This window comes from Stegostoma tigrinum, chromosome 2 (assembly GCF_030684315.1).
Source record: "Stegostoma tigrinum isolate sSteTig4 chromosome 2, sSteTig4.hap1, whole genome shotgun sequence".
Classification (NCBI taxonomy): domain Eukaryota; kingdom Metazoa; phylum Chordata; class Chondrichthyes; order Orectolobiformes; family Stegostomatidae; genus Stegostoma; species Stegostoma tigrinum.
This window is the reverse complement of record NC_081355.1, coordinates 161,219,721-161,237,218: the sequence shown is the minus strand read 5'-3', so window position 1 is coordinate 161,237,218 and position 17,498 is coordinate 161,219,721. Positions and strand designations below refer to the sequence as shown.

At 46.7% G+C, this 17,498-nt stretch overlaps 1 protein-coding gene across 5 annotated transcripts in view; it reads right to left on the bottom strand.

The window, feature by feature from the left end:
- LOC125463096 (IQ motif and ankyrin repeat domain-containing protein 1-like) overlaps positions 1-17,498 on the bottom strand; it is a 297,864-nt gene that overhangs the window by 74,268 nt on the left and 206,098 nt on the right. For all 5 annotated transcript variants that reach the window (XM_059640908.1, XM_059640902.1, XM_059640913.1 and 2 more), the window contains 3 exons: positions 7,744-7,869; positions 3,244-3,383; positions 620-674 (listed from right to left, as the gene is read on the bottom strand). In XM_059640908.1, the coding sequence (XP_059496891.1) occupies positions 620-674; positions 3,244-3,383; positions 7,744-7,869 (321 nt within the window). The remainder of the gene's footprint in view (positions 1-619; positions 675-3,243; positions 3,384-7,743; positions 7,870-17,498) is intronic.

The window sequence follows — 17,498 nt, the reverse complement described above, 5'->3', positions numbered from 1 at the left end:
AGGAAGATAGGAAGAACAGAGGAACTGAATATTATTGAAATGGAGGAAGACTGCAGAAAGTTAGAGCATGGAGGAATATGGGAGTCCTTGTGCATGAACCACAAAATGCTACTGTTCCAATAAAAAAAACACTTCCTAGATGCTCTTGAGAAGGTGGTGGTCCTGCAGTCCGTTAATGGGAATTAAAATGAAGCCCACCCACACCTGGGTCATTTTTATATCAAATAATGGAGATTGATTGCAGATTGATCACCAGTTTTATGATCATTGTCTCCTTCCTGGGATGGCAGAAAACAAAATGGATTGGCACTGGCTTTCATTTCTCAAACAATTCCTCTGATGTTGTATAAAATATGCCCCAGAAACGGGACCTGCACTGGTTTGATTATAGGAATGATAAAATAAAACAAAGGAAGACCAGTGAAATATTATCAGAATGCCGACCCTGGGGAAAATGGAAGAACCTAATCAGGTGAGAGAGTAAGCGAATAGAGAGGCCAGGCTGAGACACACGAAGTAATAATCTAAGTGGGCAGGATATAACAGGAAGGTGCCATTGGTCAGAGGACCCTCTCCAAATGAGTGATCCAGACCTGGCCATCATTTTCTACAGAGTTACCTCGTGTTGGTATTGGGCCAGTTCCTTTGTGATTTCTGAAACCTGATTCTGAATCCTGGAGAAAAGAAAAATTAGATCAATTTTCTCTAGTACTTCATATTCGTACTGATACTCTAACTAAACCCTCCAATTTTCTATTTAATGCCCTTTGTCCTGGAGCCTAGTTACCCAGTTGCCCATGGGCTAGATTTTCTTAAAATTCAAATTTCACCATCTGCCATGGTGGGATTTGAACCCACATCCCCTGAACATTAGAGATAATAAAATGTGAGGCTGGATGAACACAGCAGGCCAAGCAGCGTCTCAGGAGCACAAAAGCTGATGTTTCGGTCCTAGACCCTTCATCAGAGAGGGGGATGGGGAGAGGGTTCTGGAATAAATAGGGAGAGGGGGGAGGCGGACCGAAGATGGAGAGAAAAGAAGATAGGTAGAGAGGAGAGTATAGGTGAGGAGGTAGGGAGGGGATAGGTCAGTCCAGGGAAGACAGACAGGTCAAGGAGGCGGGATGAGGTGGTAGGTAGGAAATGGAGGTGCAGCTTGAGGTGGGAGGAAGGGATGGGTGAGAGGAAGAACAGGTTAGGGAAGCGGAGACAGGCTGGGCTAGTTTTGGGAAGCAGTGGGGGGAGGGGACGAGCTGGGCTGGTTTTGGGATGCGGTAGGGGGAGGGGAGATTTTGAAGCTGGTGAAGTCCACATTGATACCATTGGGCTGCAGGGTTCCCAAGCGGAATATGAGTTGCTGTTCCTGCAACCTTCGGGTGGCATCATTGTGGCAGTGCAGGAGGCCCATGATGGACATGCATCACAAAACCAGCCCAGCTCGTCCCCTCCCCTCACTACATCCCAATTATTATATACTCTAATTATATGTATATATTATAATTATAGCAACACATATGTATAAACTGGCTCAGAGATCCCCCCCACACACACACACACCCAACACACACACACATACACACACACACACACACACATACACAGAGACATACATGTGCATACACAGACACACACACACAGACACACACACATACACAGACTCATACATGTGTGCACACACATACACGCACAGACGCATACATGTGCGTGTGTACATACACACGCATACACACACGCAGACACACATGTACACATGCACAAACAAACACACACATTGGAACATACTCATAGATATGCACATATATGGACATGCTTAGGTGGTGGGCCAGTTAGCTCAGTTGGCTGAAAAGACTGGGTTGCAATATAGAATGATACCAACAGTGTAGGTTTAATTCCTACACCAGCTGAGTTTAGCATGAAGGACTCTCCCTATCCCCCTGCCTGTCGTCTGCTGACCCTCAGGTTAAGTCACCACCAACTGTGTGTCTTTCTCTGCTGAGAGAACAGCCGTGGTCTGGTAAGACTATAGTAAACGTTTCAATCTGACCCCACCACCCTAGACATTTTTCCATCCCCACCCTTGTCTGCTTTCCGGAGAGACCACTCTCTCCGTGACTCCCTTGTCCGCTCCACACTCCCCTCCAACCCCACCACACCCGGCACCTTCCCCTGCAACCGCAGGAAGTGCTACACTTGCCCCCACACCTCCTCCCTCACCCCTATCCCAGGCCCCAAGATGACTTTCCATATTAAGCAGATGTTCACCTGCACATCTACTAATGTGGTATACTGCATCCACTGTACCCGGTGTGGCTTCCTCTACATTGGGGAAACCAAGCGGAGGCTTGGGGACCACTTTGCAGAACACCTCCGCTCGGTTCGCAATAAACAACTGTACCTCCCAGTCGCGAGCCATTTTAATTCCCCCTCCCATTCCTTTGATGACATGTCCATCATGGGCCTCCTGCAGTGCCACAATGATGCCACCCGAAGGTTGCAGGAACAGCAACTCATATTCCGCTTGGGAACCCTGCAGCCCAATGGTATCAATGCGGACTTCACAAGCTTCAAAATCTCCCCTTCCCCCACTGCATCCCAAAACTAGTCCAGCTCGTTCCCTCCCCCCACTGCATCCCAAAACCAGCCCAGCTCGTCCCCTCCTCCCTAACCTGTTCTTCCTCTCACCTATCCCCTCCTCCCACCTTAGGCCACACCTCCATTTCCTACCTATTAACCTCATCCCCACCCCTTGTCCTGTCCGTCTTCCCTGGACTGACCTATCCCCTCACATCTCCCCACCTATACTCTCTCCACCTATCTTCTTTTCTCTCCATCTTCGGACTGCCTTTCCCTCTCTCCCTATTTATTCCAGTTCCCTCTCCCCATCCCCCTCTCTGATGAAGGGTCTAGGCCCGAAACGTCAGCTTTTGTGCTCCTGAGATGCTGCTTGGCCTGCTGTGTTCATCCAGCTTCACACTTTGTTATCTCACCACTGGAGGGAGCAGTTTTCCACCATGTGTCTGATGTCCCACCGCCCACCTTTGTGCCAGCAGCTAACTCACTCCTGACCTGAAATGAAACAAAGAACTGTGGATGTTGGAAATCTGAAGCTAAAACAGCAGTTGCTACAGAAACTCTTGGCAGCAGAGAGAAAGCAGAGAACTTCAAATGAATGGTCACTGGATTCAAAGTACTGCCAGAACTGCTGAGTTTCTTCAGCAGTTTCTGTTTTCTTCCATTCTGGACCTGTTTGTTTCTTCCAGTTTGAGTTTCTTCTCAGCTGCTGATATCCGCTGCCTCTCTGATGCCATCTTCTCCACGAGAGCCACAGTTGTACTGATGTCCCACTCATGAAGGATCTTTATGACAGCATCTGTAGATGCGATCTGCTCAGAAACACAAGTGACAAGACAATTATGAAACATGAAACAGGATCTCTCCATCATGTCAATGCCAATCTGTTTCAAGAGATATTCACGTTATCAGACATTACTAATGGGGAGTACTGGGGAATTCGAACAGTACTTCCAAGTAATCAGTGCACTGACACAGCATGGGGTTAAGTGCAGGATCATGCTTGATCCCAACTGTGGCTCAAGGACAGCTCCTGACACTAGCCCCACCAAAGCAAAGGCCACCCGTTACTGTGCTAGCTGATTCATTTTGCTTGAATGTTATGGTCCCAAAGTTTGAAACCAGGTGATCTTGAGTATTCTTTCCTCATTATATGTAAACCCTCAATCTGAATGCCAGGATCCATTTGAAATGGCAGCTGGATAAACAAGCAAACTAATGGCAACTCATGCCTTGGCTGCAAGGTCTGAAGTTCGTCCTTATATATTGCAGCTTTTCTACTCTTTGCTTCTTTTTTAAGGCACTGTTCAAAATTTACTCCTGGGACAAACTTTTGGTCATCCAATCCATTAAGGCCCTAAAAAGAAATAGGAGTAGGTCATTCGGCCCCTCAAGCCTGCTCCACCATTCAATAGGATCATTTCTGATCGAACATTCCTCACACCCACTTTACTGCCCTTTCCCCACTACACTTGATTCCCTGACTGATCAAGAATCTATCTGTATTGGCATTCCTACCTGTTCCAGAGGTGTCATAACGTCTCTGCACAGAACAAAGAACAATACAACACAGGAACAGGCCTTTAGCTCTCTGAGCCTGCACTGACATATTTTGCCCTTCCATACGAAGCCAAAAGTCACACGAAGTGTTTAGGCCTGGGCAATAAGTGCTGGCCTAGACAGTGATGCCCACACTTGTGGATAATAATAAAAACAAAGGTGGTGTTCTGCAGAGTTCAGAGTTGGGACCCCCGCTGTTTGGTTTATACATTTACGATTTGGATTTGAATGCAAGGGGGGAGCGTTGGGGGGCACAATTGGGGCATTTGCAGATGATACAGAAAGTGGCCATGTCGTGGATAGTGTAGGAGATAGCTGTAAGCTCCAAACTGAAACAGGTGGGTTGGTGGAGTGGGCAGGAAAGTGGCAGTTGGAGTTTGTCTCTGGTAAGTGTGAGGTAATGCATTTAGAAAGTGTTAGGTAATACAGTAAGGGGGAATACACAATAAATGGGAATATACTGAGATGGGGAGATGAAGTGAGAGATCTGGGTGTCCAAGTGCACATGTCCCTAGTGCAGGTAGACTAAGGTTGGAAAGAAGGAATGTGGAACGCTCTCCTTTATTGGCACAGGTAGAGAATATAAAAATAGGGATTTAATGATGAAACTGTGTAAGACACTGCTGAGGCTACAACTGGAGTATTTTGTGCAGCTCTGGTCATCATATTACAGGAAGGACATTATCACTCTGGAGAGAGTGTGGAGAAGATTTACCAGAACGCTGGCAGGACAGGAGAACTGTAGCTCCGAGGAGAGGTTGGGATTGTTTTCGTTGGCCGAGGGGTGATATGATTGAGGCGTACAGAATTGTCAGGGGTAGAGATAATGTAGACGGGGGAAGCTGTTTCCCTCATCAGAGAGTTCAAAAATAGATTTGGCGAAGTGACAGAACGATTAGAGAGAATGTGAGGAGAAACCTTTTTATGCAGAGGGTATCTGTAATTCACTGCCTGAGTTGGTGGTGGAGATAGAGACCCTAAACTCTTTTAAAATGTATCTGGATCTGCGCCTTCAATGCTGTAAGCTGCAAGGCTATGGGCTGTGTGCAGGGAGATGGGATTAGAAAGGACATCTGGGTGTCTTTGAGCTGCCATGGACAAATTGGGCCAAACTGGCCCCTTCTGTGCTCTGTCACTTCTATAGTTTTATGGATTGGTTAATATACAGAAGGCAAAGAGTCAGATTAATGGTGACAAAGTGTGGAGCTGGATGAACACAGCAGGCCAAGCAGCATCTCAGGAGCACAAAAGCTGATGAAGGGTCTAGGCCCGATACGTCAGCTTTTGTGCTCCTGAGATGCTGCTTGGCCTGCTGTGTTCATCCAGCTCCACACTTTGTCAGATTAATGGGTCTGGTTTGACAGGCGTAATTAGTGGAGAGCTATAAGGTTCAGCCCTAAGGTCTCAATTATTTACTGTCTGTATGAATGCCTGGAGAAGGTGGTAGAGTGTAACATGTCCAGGTTTGCTAATGATACAAAATTAAATAGGAGGCCAGGTGATAAGGACAAAAGGAACCTGCAAGGTGATGCTGATAGGTTCGGTGATTGGGCAAAAACGTGGCAGATGGAGTTTCTTGTAGGACGTGTGAAGTCATGGGCTTGAGATCGGTATGACAGGTTGGCACAACATCGAGGGCCGAAGGGCCTGTACTGTGCTGTAATGTTCGATGTTCGATGTCATGCAGAAAGAATGAAAAGGAGACTGTTATTTAAATGGAGAGATACCAGCAAGTACAGCGCAGAGAGATCTGGGTGTCCTTGTGCATGGAAGAGAAAAAGTTAGCATCAAGGTGCAGTACATAATTAAGAAGGCAAATGGAATTTCTGACCTTTATTGCGAGGCAACTGGAGCTTCAAAATAGGCAGGTGTTGTTACAACTGTCTAGGATGTTGGTGAACTGCACATGGGTAATGTGTACAGTTTTGGTCCCTGTATTTAAGAACAGATATACTGGCATTCAAGGCAGTTCAGCATAGATTCATGAGTAATTCTTGGGATGAAGGAGTTGGGACTTATAAAGAACAGCTAAACAGGTTAAGCCTTTATTCATTCAAACTTAGAAGAATGAGGAGTAATCTTGTTGAAACATCCAAGATTCTCAGACATCTTGAAAGGGTAGATGTACAGAAGATGTTTCCACTAATTGGGGAATCTCTAACTGCATTGTTACTGCTACAAAACAAGGGGGCACTCATTTAAAACTAGACGTAAATGAATTTATTTTCCTGCAGTATAATGAATGTCTGGAATTCTCTACCTGAGGGTTGTGCAGCCTTAATCACTGGAAGTGTTTAAACAGGAGGTTGATAGATTTTTGAAATTCTGAGGAGTTGACAGCTCTGAGGAACAGGCTTGAGGCATGAGAAAGGAATTGAGGCCTGGGAAAGATGAACCATGATCTGAGAGAAAGCAGGGCACGTTTGAGAGGACATATAGAACATAGAACATAGAACAGAACAGCACAGTACAGGCCCTTTGGCCGACGATGTTGTGCCAAACTTTTACCCAAAACCCAATGTCTATCTAACCTCCTCCCCTACCTTATACTATCAGCCATATGCCTATCTAATAGCCGCTTAAATGCCCCTAATGAGGCCAACTCCACTACCCTGACCACTCTCTGAGTAAAGAACCTACCTCTGACGTCTCCCCGATATCTACCTCCACTCACTTTGAAACGATGCCCCCTCATAAAAGCTACCTTCACCCTAGGAAAAAGTCCCAGGCTGTCTACTCACTCTATCTATACCTCTGATCATTTTGAACACCTCTATCAAGTCACCTCTCATCCTTCGTCATTCTAAAGAGAAAAGCCCTCGTTGTCTCAACCTTTCCTCGTAAGACCCTCCCTCCATTCCAGGCAACATCCTGGTAAATCTCCTCTGCACCTTTTCCAATGCTTCCACATCTTTCCTGTAATGAAGTGACCAGAACTGGACACAATACTCCAGATGGGGCCGAACCAGGCTTTTGTATAGCTGGAGCATAACTTCACGGCTCTTGAACTCAATCCCTCTATTAATGAAAGCTAACACACCATACGCCTTCTTAACAACTCTATCCACCTGGGTGGCAGCTTTCAGGGAACTGTGAACATGAACCCCAAGATCCCTCTGCTCCTCCACACTGCCAAGAATCTTTCCGTTATCCCCGTATCCTGCTTTCAAGTTTGTCCTTCCAAAATGAATCACCTCACACTTTTCAGGGTTAAACTCCATCTGCCACTTCTCAGCCCAGCTCTGCATTCTATCAATGTCCCTTTGTAACCTAGAACAGCCCTCCACACTATTGACCACACCTTCATATCGTCCGTGAACTTGCTAATCCACACTTCCACTCCTTCATTCAAATCATTTACAAAAATCACAAATAGAAGAGGACCCAGGACAGGTCCTTGTGGTAGACTACTCGTAACTGAGCACCATGCTGAATATTTTCCATCCACTACCACCCTTTGTCTTCTCAGGGTGTAATATGTCCTACTCTTCCTCTTATTTGTTATGCCCTTCTCCTCTTATGACAGACAAAATGGCGTGAGGTCTGCTGCAGAGCCCCTAGCCCCTAACCTCTTGTAGCTACTGTATTGATATGGCTGGTTCAGTAACTCACTTCCTCAGGTATGATGCCATCATCCGCGCAGATACGAGGGTCCCCTCCATATTGTAACAGCATTTCAAGTGCTGCCAGATGCCCACCAAAGGCTGCTCTGTACAGTGGGGTTCTTCCATAAGCACCCTGACAGGCAAAGAACACAATAAGAGAATCAGTCCGAGATCAAACAATATACACACAAACATATCACCGACGCATTGTCTCAGAGAAACGGTGAAAACCGGCACACATGCTCTCACACACATCAGCATGTGCTGATGGAACATGCTGAGGAACTGAATAACTACTTCAAGTCAGTCTTCACGGTGGAAGGCACAAGTAATATCCTAAACATTCAAGGGAATCAGGAGCTAGAGCTGAGTATAGTGGCCATCACCAAGGAAAAGCTGCTAGTAAAACTGATTTGGCCTGGAGGTGGATAAGTCACCTGGACCAGATGGACTACACCCTGGAGTTCTAAAGGAGATAGCTCAAGAGATAGTGAAAGCGTTAGTGGTAATCTTTTAGGAACCACTAAAGTCAGGGAGGGTCCCAGAGGACTGGGAAATCACTAACGTGACACCCCTGTTTAAAAAGGGAGTAAGGCAAAAGATGGGAAAATTACAGGCCAATTAGCCTAACCTTGGTCAGAGGTAAGATTTTGGAGTCCATTGTAAAGGATGAAATTTTTGAATATTTGCAAGTGTAGAGTGACATAGGGCAAAGCCAGCATGGTTTCATCAAGGAGAAGTCATACCTGACAAATCTGTTGGAATTCTTTGAGGAAATAATGAGCAGGGTAGACCAAGGAGACCCAATGGATGTTATCTACCTGGACTTCCAGAAGGCCTTTGACAAGGTGCCGCACAGGAGGCTGCTGAGTAAGTTAAGGGCCCATGGTGCTAGCATGGATAGAAGATTGGCTGCTTGGCAGAAGGCAGAGAGTAGGGGTAAAGGGGTCTTTCTCAGGATGGCAGCCAGTGATAAGCGATGTTCCACAAGGATCAGTGCTGGGACGATAACTTTTCAGTTTATACATTAATGATCAGGATGAAGGAACTGAGAGCATTCTGGTTAAGTGCAGATGACACAAAGATAGGTGGAGGGACAGGTGGTATTGAGGAGGTGACGAGGCTGCAGAAGGATTTGGGCAGGTTAGGAGAGTGGGCAAAGAAGTGGCAGATGGAGTACAACATGGGAAAGTGTGAGGTCATGCACTTTGGTAAGAAACATAAAAGCATGGATTATTTTCTAAATGGGGAGAAAATTCAGACGTCTGAAGCGTAAAGAGACTTTGGAGTTCTAGTACAGGATTTTCTCAAGGTAAACTTGCAGGTTGAGTCAGTAGACCAGAAGACCATAAGATATAGGAGTGGAAGTAAGGTCATTCGGCCCATCAAGTCCACTCCGCCATTTAAATCGTGGCTGATGGGCATTTCAACTCCACTTACCCGCACTCTCCCCGTAGCCCTTAATTCCTTGCGAGATCAAGAAATTATCAATCTCTGTCTTGAAAACATTTAACGTCCCGGCCTCCACTGTGCTCTGTGGCACTGAATTCCACAGGTCCACCACTCTCTGGCTGAAGAAATGTCTCCTCACTGCTGTTCTAAATTTATCCCGTCTAATTCTAAGGCTGTGCCCACGGGTCCCAGTCTCCCCACCTAATGGAAACAACTTCCAGTAGTCAAGAAGGCAAATGCAATGTTGGCATTTATTTTGAGAGGACTTGATTTAAAAGCAGGGATGTACTACTGAAGCTTTATAAGGCTCTGGTCAGGCCACATTTGGAGTATTATGGGCAGTTTTGAGTCCCATATCTCAGGAAGGATACACTGGCCCTGGCACAGATTCAGAGGAAGTTCACAAGAATGGTCTCAGGAATGCGAAGCTTAATATATGAAGATCATTTGAGGACTAGGTCCCGAGGGCACAGCCTTAGAGTAAAGGGAAGACCTTTTAGAACAGCGATAAGGAGAAACATATTCAGCCAGAGAGTGATGAAGCTGTGGAATTCACGGCCACAGAAGGCTGTGGAGGCCAGGTCATTGAGTACATTTAGGACTGAGATAGATCAGTTCATGATTATCAAGGGGTTCAAGGAGAAAGCGGGAGAATGAGGCTGAGGAACTTATCGGTCATGATTGAATGGCGGAGCAGGCTCAATGGGCTGAATGGCCTAATTTCTGCTCCTATGTCTTATGGTGTTATGGTCTTATGCAGAAACACTCAGATGCAAATGCACAGAATAGATATAGAATTCATGTGCATATGCACAGATATATGCACACACAAATACAGAACACACACACATACACACACAGACACAAGTGCACTCACAGACTTCGTTAGAAGTTACACAACACCAGGTTATAGTCCAACAAGTTTATTTGAAATCACAAGCTTTCGAAATGTAGCCCCTTCTCAGTGAAGTGAGACAGAGGAACACAGACATCGAATTTATAGGCAGAGAAATCAAGGAGAGAGAGATCAAAATATCATACAAATGGTGTGAGCGGACCGTTGAATTATAAGACTTGCTGGTGACGAGAAGTGTCCAATAGTGCGTGCAAAGCGTCAGCAGCTGAATAACAGGTGAAGGGATGGCCTGTAAACTGATTGAATGCAGCAGAGAGATAATCACAAAACATTAAAATAAGGTGGTGCTGGAGACAAATCAAATGACTGGAATAACATGCTAGGTATAAAAGGTCTAAGGTCTGAGGGTCTAACCAAAGTCATAAGTAATTCAAAACTGTAGAAACTAATTAAGGAAGACAGATCATGACACGATGTTAAGGTGATGGTGTTAAAATAGGATAGTCAGGAAAAATTTACAGATATGGAACAGTGTGGTGCCACATGAACCTATGCACTGTCCTGTTTTGAATTACTTTTTGAATTATTTGGAATACACATAGAGAGGCACATGCTCACGCACATAGACACAGATGCACATGTACATATAAACACCCCCTGAGGCACTGATTGAGCATGTGCAGTAACATCTTTTTACAATACAATCTCACTTCAAAGAAAATCCTTAAAAACATCTCAGACAGCGAATAATTTGATCAGTGGGATTATACAGCTACCAGCCCACTACCGCCAAAAGTAAAATGGGAAAGGTGGCCAAGCCATGGTGCACACGGGAATTAGACATAGCATCAGATCTACGGAAGAAGCATAAAAATTTGCCAGAGAAATCATTTTAGAGTCATAGAGGTCTACAGCACCGATAAAGGGCTTCCAGGCCCTAACCCTAGCCCTAACGCTATCGTGTCCCCCATGTCTCTGTGTGTCCATGTATCTCCCATGTCTCTCTGTGTCTGCCATGTCTCCATGTGAGCCCTGTGTCTCTGCAGTGCCAGAAGCCTAAAGTGCAGTGCAAAGCAGTGTTGTGCTTCTGAGACTTTATAAGGATCTAGTTAGGCCCCATTTAGAATACTGTGTCCAATTTTGGGCCCCACACCTCAGGAAGGACATATTGGCCCTGGAGCATGTCCAGCGGAGATTCACACGGATGATCCTTGGAATGGTAGGTTTAACGTATGATGAGCGGCTAAGGATCCTGGGATTGCATCCATTAGAGTTTAGAAGGTTGGGGGGAGATCTAATAGAAACTTAAACGATAAGGTAAGATTGATAAGTCCCCAGGGCCAGACCAGATTTATCCTAGGTTGCTCCGGGAAGCGAGAAAGTAGGTTGCTAAGCCGCTGGTGAAGATCTTTGCTTCCTCACTCTCCACGGGAGTCAAATCGGAAGATTGGAGGGAGGCAAATGTTGTTCCTCTTTTCATGAAAGGGAATAGGGAAATCCCTGGAAATTACAGACCAGTCAGTCTTACGTCTGTGGTCAGCAAGGTTTTGGAAAGAATTCTGAGGGATAGGATTTATGACTATTTGGAAAAGCATAGCGTGATGAAAGGGAGTCAACATGGCTTTGTGAGGGGCAGGTCATGCCTCACAAATCTTATTGAGTTCTTTGAGGAGGTCATGAGACAGGTTGACGAGGGTCGAGCAGTGGATGTGGTGTACATGGACTTGAGCAAGGCATTTGATAAGGTTCCCCACTGCAGGCTCATTCATAAAGTCAGGAGGTATGGGATACAGGGTGGTTTGGCTGTCTGGATTCAGAATTGGTTGGCTGACAGGAGGCAGACAGTGGTTGTAGATGGTAAGTATTCTGCCTGGAGATCAGTGCTGAATGGTGTCCCACAGGGCTCTGTTCTTGGGCCTCTGCTCTTTGTAGTTTTTATAAATGACTTGGATGAGGAGGTTGAGGGGTGCGTTAGTATGTTTGCTGATGACACAAAGGCTGAAGGTGCCGTTGATAGTATCGAGGGCTATTGCAGGCTTCAGTGAGACATTGACAGAATGCAGAGCTGGGCTGAGAAATGGCAGATGGAGTTCAACCTGGATAAATGCGAAGTGACACATTTTGGAAGGTCGAACTTAAATGCTGAATATAGGATTAAAGGCAGGATTCTCGGCAGTGTGGAGGAACAGCGGGATCTTGGTGTTCAGGTGCATAGCTCCCTCAAAGTTGCCACCCAAGTGGATAAGGTTATTAAGAAAGCACATGGTGTTTTGGCTTTCATTAACAGGGGGATCGAGTTTAAGAGCCACGAGGATTTGCTGCAGCTCTACAAAACCCTGGTGAGACCACACTTTGAATATTGTGTCCAGTTCTGGTCGCCCTATTATAGGAAAGATGTGGAGGCTTTGGAGAGGGTGCAAAGGAGGTGTACCAGGATGCTGCCTGGACTGGAGGGCTTGTCTTATGAGGAGAGGTTGACTGAGCTCAGACTTTTCTCTCTGGAGAGAAGGAGGAAGAGAGGTGACCTGATCGAGGTGTACAAGGTAATGAGAGGCATGGACAGATCGATAGCCAGAGACATTTCCCCAGGGCAGGATTGACTGCCACGAGGGGTCATTGTTTTAAGGTGTTAGGAGGAAGGTATAGAGGAGATGTCAGAGGGAGGTTCTTCACCCAGAGAGTTGTGAGCGCATGGAATAGTTTGCCAGCGGTAGTCGCGGAAGCAGAGTCATTAGTGACATTTAAGCGACTGCTAGACATGCACACGGACAGCAGTGAATTGAGGGGAATGTAGGTTAGGTTATTTTATTTTTGGATTAGGATTATTGCACGGCACAACATCGTGGGCCGAAGGGCCTATGCTGTGCTATGTTCTATGTTCTATGTTCTAATGTATTGCTTAGAAAGGGTGGATGCTGGGAAGTTGTTTCCAATAGATGGGGAGACTAGGACACGTGGGCACAGCCTTAGAATTAGAGGGGGGTAAATTTAAAACGGAAATGAGGAGACATTTTTTCAGCCACAGAGTGGTGGGCTTGTGGAATTCATTGCCGCGGAGTGCAGTGGAGGCCGGGACGTTGGATGCCTTCAAGGCAGAGATCAACAAATTCTTGATCTCAGAAGGAATCAAGGGCTACGGGAAGAGTGCAGGGAGGTGGAGATGAAATGCCCATCAGCCATGATTTAAATGGCAGAGTGGACTCGATGGGCCGAATGGCCTTACTTCCACTCCTATGTCTTATGGTCTTATGGTCTAATGGACACACAGAGACACAGGGCATACATGGAGACATGGGAGACACACAGAGACATGGGGGACACACTGAGACATGGGGGATACAGGGACACACAGAGACATGGGGGACGCATGGAGACATGGGGGACACACGGAGACATGGGGGATACACGGACACACAGAGACATGGGGGACACACGGAGACATGTGGGACACATGGAGACATGGGGAACACACGGACACACAGAGACACAGGACACACATGGAGACATGGGAGACACACGCTGACATGGGGAACACACAGAGACGTGGGGGACACATGGAGACATGGGGGACACATGGAGACATGGGAGACACATGGAGACATGGAAGTTACATGGACACACAGAGACACAGGGGACATACAGAGACACAGGGGACACACAGAGACACGGGGATACAGGGACACATGGAGACATGGGGGACACACAGAGACACAGGGCATACATGGAGACATGGGAGACACATGGAGACATAGGAGACACACAGAGACACAGGAGACACACAGAGACTCAGGAGACACACAGAGACACGGGGATACAGGGTCACATGGAGACATGGGGGACACATGGAGGCACAGGAGACACAAGGAAACATGGGAGACACACGGAGACATGGGGGACACACGGAGACATGGGGGACACATGGAGACATGGGGAACACACGGACACACAGAGACACAGGACACACATGGAGACATGGGAGACACACGCTGACATGGGGAACACACAGAGACGTGGGGGACACATGGAGACATGGGGGACACATGGAGATATGGGAGACACACGGAGACATGGGAGACACATGGAGACATGGAAGTTACATGGACACACAGAGACACAGGGGACATACAGAGACACGGGGATACAGGGACACATGGAGACATGGCGGACACACAGAGACACAGGGCATACATGGAGACATGGGAGACACATGGAGACATAGCAGACACACAGAGACACAGGAGACACACAGAGACACAGAGGACACACAGAGACACGGGGATACAGGGTCACATGGAGACATGGGGGACACATGGAGGCACAGGAGACACACAGAGACACAGGAGACACACGGAGACATGGGGGACACACGGAGACATGGGGGACACATGGAGACGTGGTGGGGGAACATGGGGACAGACAAGGAAACACAGGGTCATATGGAGACGAGGGAGACAAATGGAGACATGTGCGGCTTCACCTCAGGGTTCATGAGGTTGGGAGGTCATTCTGCAATCACCTTGAGGCCAGAGGTCCATGCTGAGGCCAGGCAGGGCTGACAGATCACAATGCCTGGCCAACAGGAATCCATGCCACCCCCAAGAGACTGCCACACTGGGCCAAGAGACTGTCACACCGAGCTGAGAGACCACCACACTAGACTGAGAGACCACCACACTAGACTGAGAGACCACCACACTAGACTGAGAGACCACCACACTGGGCTGAATGTCTGCACACCAGTCTGCGAGGGCGGGGTGTGAGTGATACGTTGCGGGAAATGCAGGAGACACGTTCGAGGGCGTTCTCAACCACTGCGGGGGGCAAGTGGCAGCCCTTGAAGAACGTGGACATCTGGGATGTGTGGGAGTGGAATGCCTCATCCTGGGAGCAGATGCAGTGGAGGTGAAGGAATTGGGAACAGGGGATGGAATTTTTGCAGGAGGGTGGGTTGGAGGAGGTGTATTCTAGGTAGCTGTGGGAGTCGGTGGGCTTGAAATGGACATCGGTTTGTAGGTGGTTGCTTGAGTTGGAGACAACAAGGTCCAGGAAGGTAAGGGATGTGTTGAAGATGGTCCAGGTGAACTTGAGTTTGGGGTGGAAGGTGTTGGTGAAATGGATGAACTGTTTGAGCTCCTCCTGGGAGTATGACTGCATCCCAAAACCAGCCCAGCTTGTCCCAACCTGCCTAACCTGTTCTTCCTCTCACCTATCCCCTCCTCCCACCTCAAGCCACACCTCCATTTCCTACGTACTACCTCATCCTGTCCCTTGACCTGGCTGTCCTTCCCGGACTGACCTATTCCCTCCTCCCTCCCCACCCATATTATCCTCTCCACCTATCTTCCCCTCTATCCATCTTCAGTCCACCTCCCCCTCTCTCCCTATTTATTTCAGAATCCTCTCCCCATCCCCCTTTTCTGATGAAGGGTCTAAGCCCAACATGTCAGCTTTTGTGCTCCTGAGATGCTGCTTGACCTGCTGCGGTCATCCAGCTCCACACTTTGTTATCTCGGATTCTCTGCATCTGCAGTTCCCATTGTCTTGAAATGGGAACGTACATTTCTGGTCCCCACACAACCAGAAGGATGTAGATGCTTTGGAGAGGGTACAGAAAAGGTTTACCAGGGTGTTGCCTGGTCTGGGGGATTCTAGCAATAAAGAAAGGTTGGCTAGACAGGGTTTGTTTTCACTGGAACACGGGAGGTTGAGGTTGGGGGCCTGATCGTCTGATCGTGGTTTATAAGATTGTGAATGGCATGGATAGAATGCAAAGTATAAGGTTTTTTTCCCAGGGTGGAGGGGTCAGTTACTAGGGGACACAAGCGTCGGGGACAGAAGTTTAAAAGAGATGTGCAATGCCAGAGGAGGTGATGGAAGCAAACACAATAGCTGCATTCAAGAAGCATTTGGACGAGTACATGAACAGGAAGGGATTAAAGGAATAGGCATCCTGTAAGTGAAGACAGTTTTAGTGTGGAAGGACAGAATGAATAGGAAGGGATTAAAGGAATAGGCATCCTGTAAGTGAAGACAGTTTTAGTGTGGAAGGACAGAATGAACAGGAAGGGATTAAAGGAATAGGCATCCTGTAAGTGAAGAAAGTTTTAGTGTGGAAGGACAGAATGAATAGGAAGGGATTAAAGGAATAGGCATCCTGTAAGTGAAGACAGTTTTAGTGTGGAAGGACAGAATGAATAGGAAGGGATTAAAGGAATAGGCATCCTGTAAGTGAAGACAGTTTTAGTGTGGAAGGACAGAATGAACAGGAAGGGATTAAAGGAATAGGCATCCTGTAAGTGAAGACAGTTTTAGTGTGGAAGGACAGAATGAACAGGAAGGGATTAAAGGAATAGGCATCCTGTAAGTGAAGACAGTTTTAGTGTGGAAGGACAGAATGAATAGGAAGGGATTAAAGGAATAGGCATCCTGTAAGTGAAGACAGTTTTAGTGTGGAAGGACTGAATGAACAGGAAGGGATGAAAGGAATAGGCATCCTGTAAGTGAAGCCAGTTTTAGTGTGGAAGGACAGAATGAATAGGAAGGGATTAAAGGAATAGGCATCCTGTAAGTGAAGACAGTTTTAGTGTGGAAGGACAGAATGAATAGGAAGGGATTAAAGGAATAGGCATCCTGTAAGTGAAGACAGTTTTAGTGTGGAAGGACAGAATGAATAGGAAGGGATTAAAGGAATAGGCATCCTGTAAGTGAAGACAGTTTTAGTGTGGAAGGACAGAATGAACAGGAAGGGATTAAAGGAATAGGCATCCTGTAAGTGAAGACAGTTTTAGTGTGGAAGGACAGAATGAATAGGAAGGGATTAAAGGAATAGGCATCCTGTAAGTGAAGACAGTTTAAGTGTGGAAGGACAGAATGAATAGGAAGGGATTAAAGGAATAGGCATCCTGTAAGTGAAGACAGTTTTAGTGTGGAAGGACAGAATGAATAGGAAGGGATTAAAGGAATAGGCATCCTGTAAGTGAAGACAGTTTTAGTGTGGAAGGACAGAATGAACAGGAAGGGATAAAAGGAATAGGCATCCTGTAAGTGAAGACAGTTTTAGTGTGGAAGGACAGAAGGAATAGGAAGGGATTAAAGGAATAGGCATCCTGCAAGTGAAGACAGTTTTAGTGTGGAAGGACAGAATGAATAGGAAGGGATTAAAGGAATAGGCATCCTGTAAGTGAAGACAGTTTTAGTGTGGAAGGACAGAATGAACAGGAAGGGATTAAAGGAAGAGGCATCCTGTAAGTGAAGACAGTTTTAGTGTGGAAGGACAGAATGAATAGGAAGGGATTAAAGGAATAGGCATCCTGTAAGTGAAGACAGTTTTAGTGTGGAAGGACAGAATGAATAGGAAGGGATTAAAGGAATAGGCATCCTGTAAGTGAAGACAGTTTTAGTGTGGAAGGACAGAATGAACAGGAAGGGATTAAAGGAATAGGCATCCTGTAAGT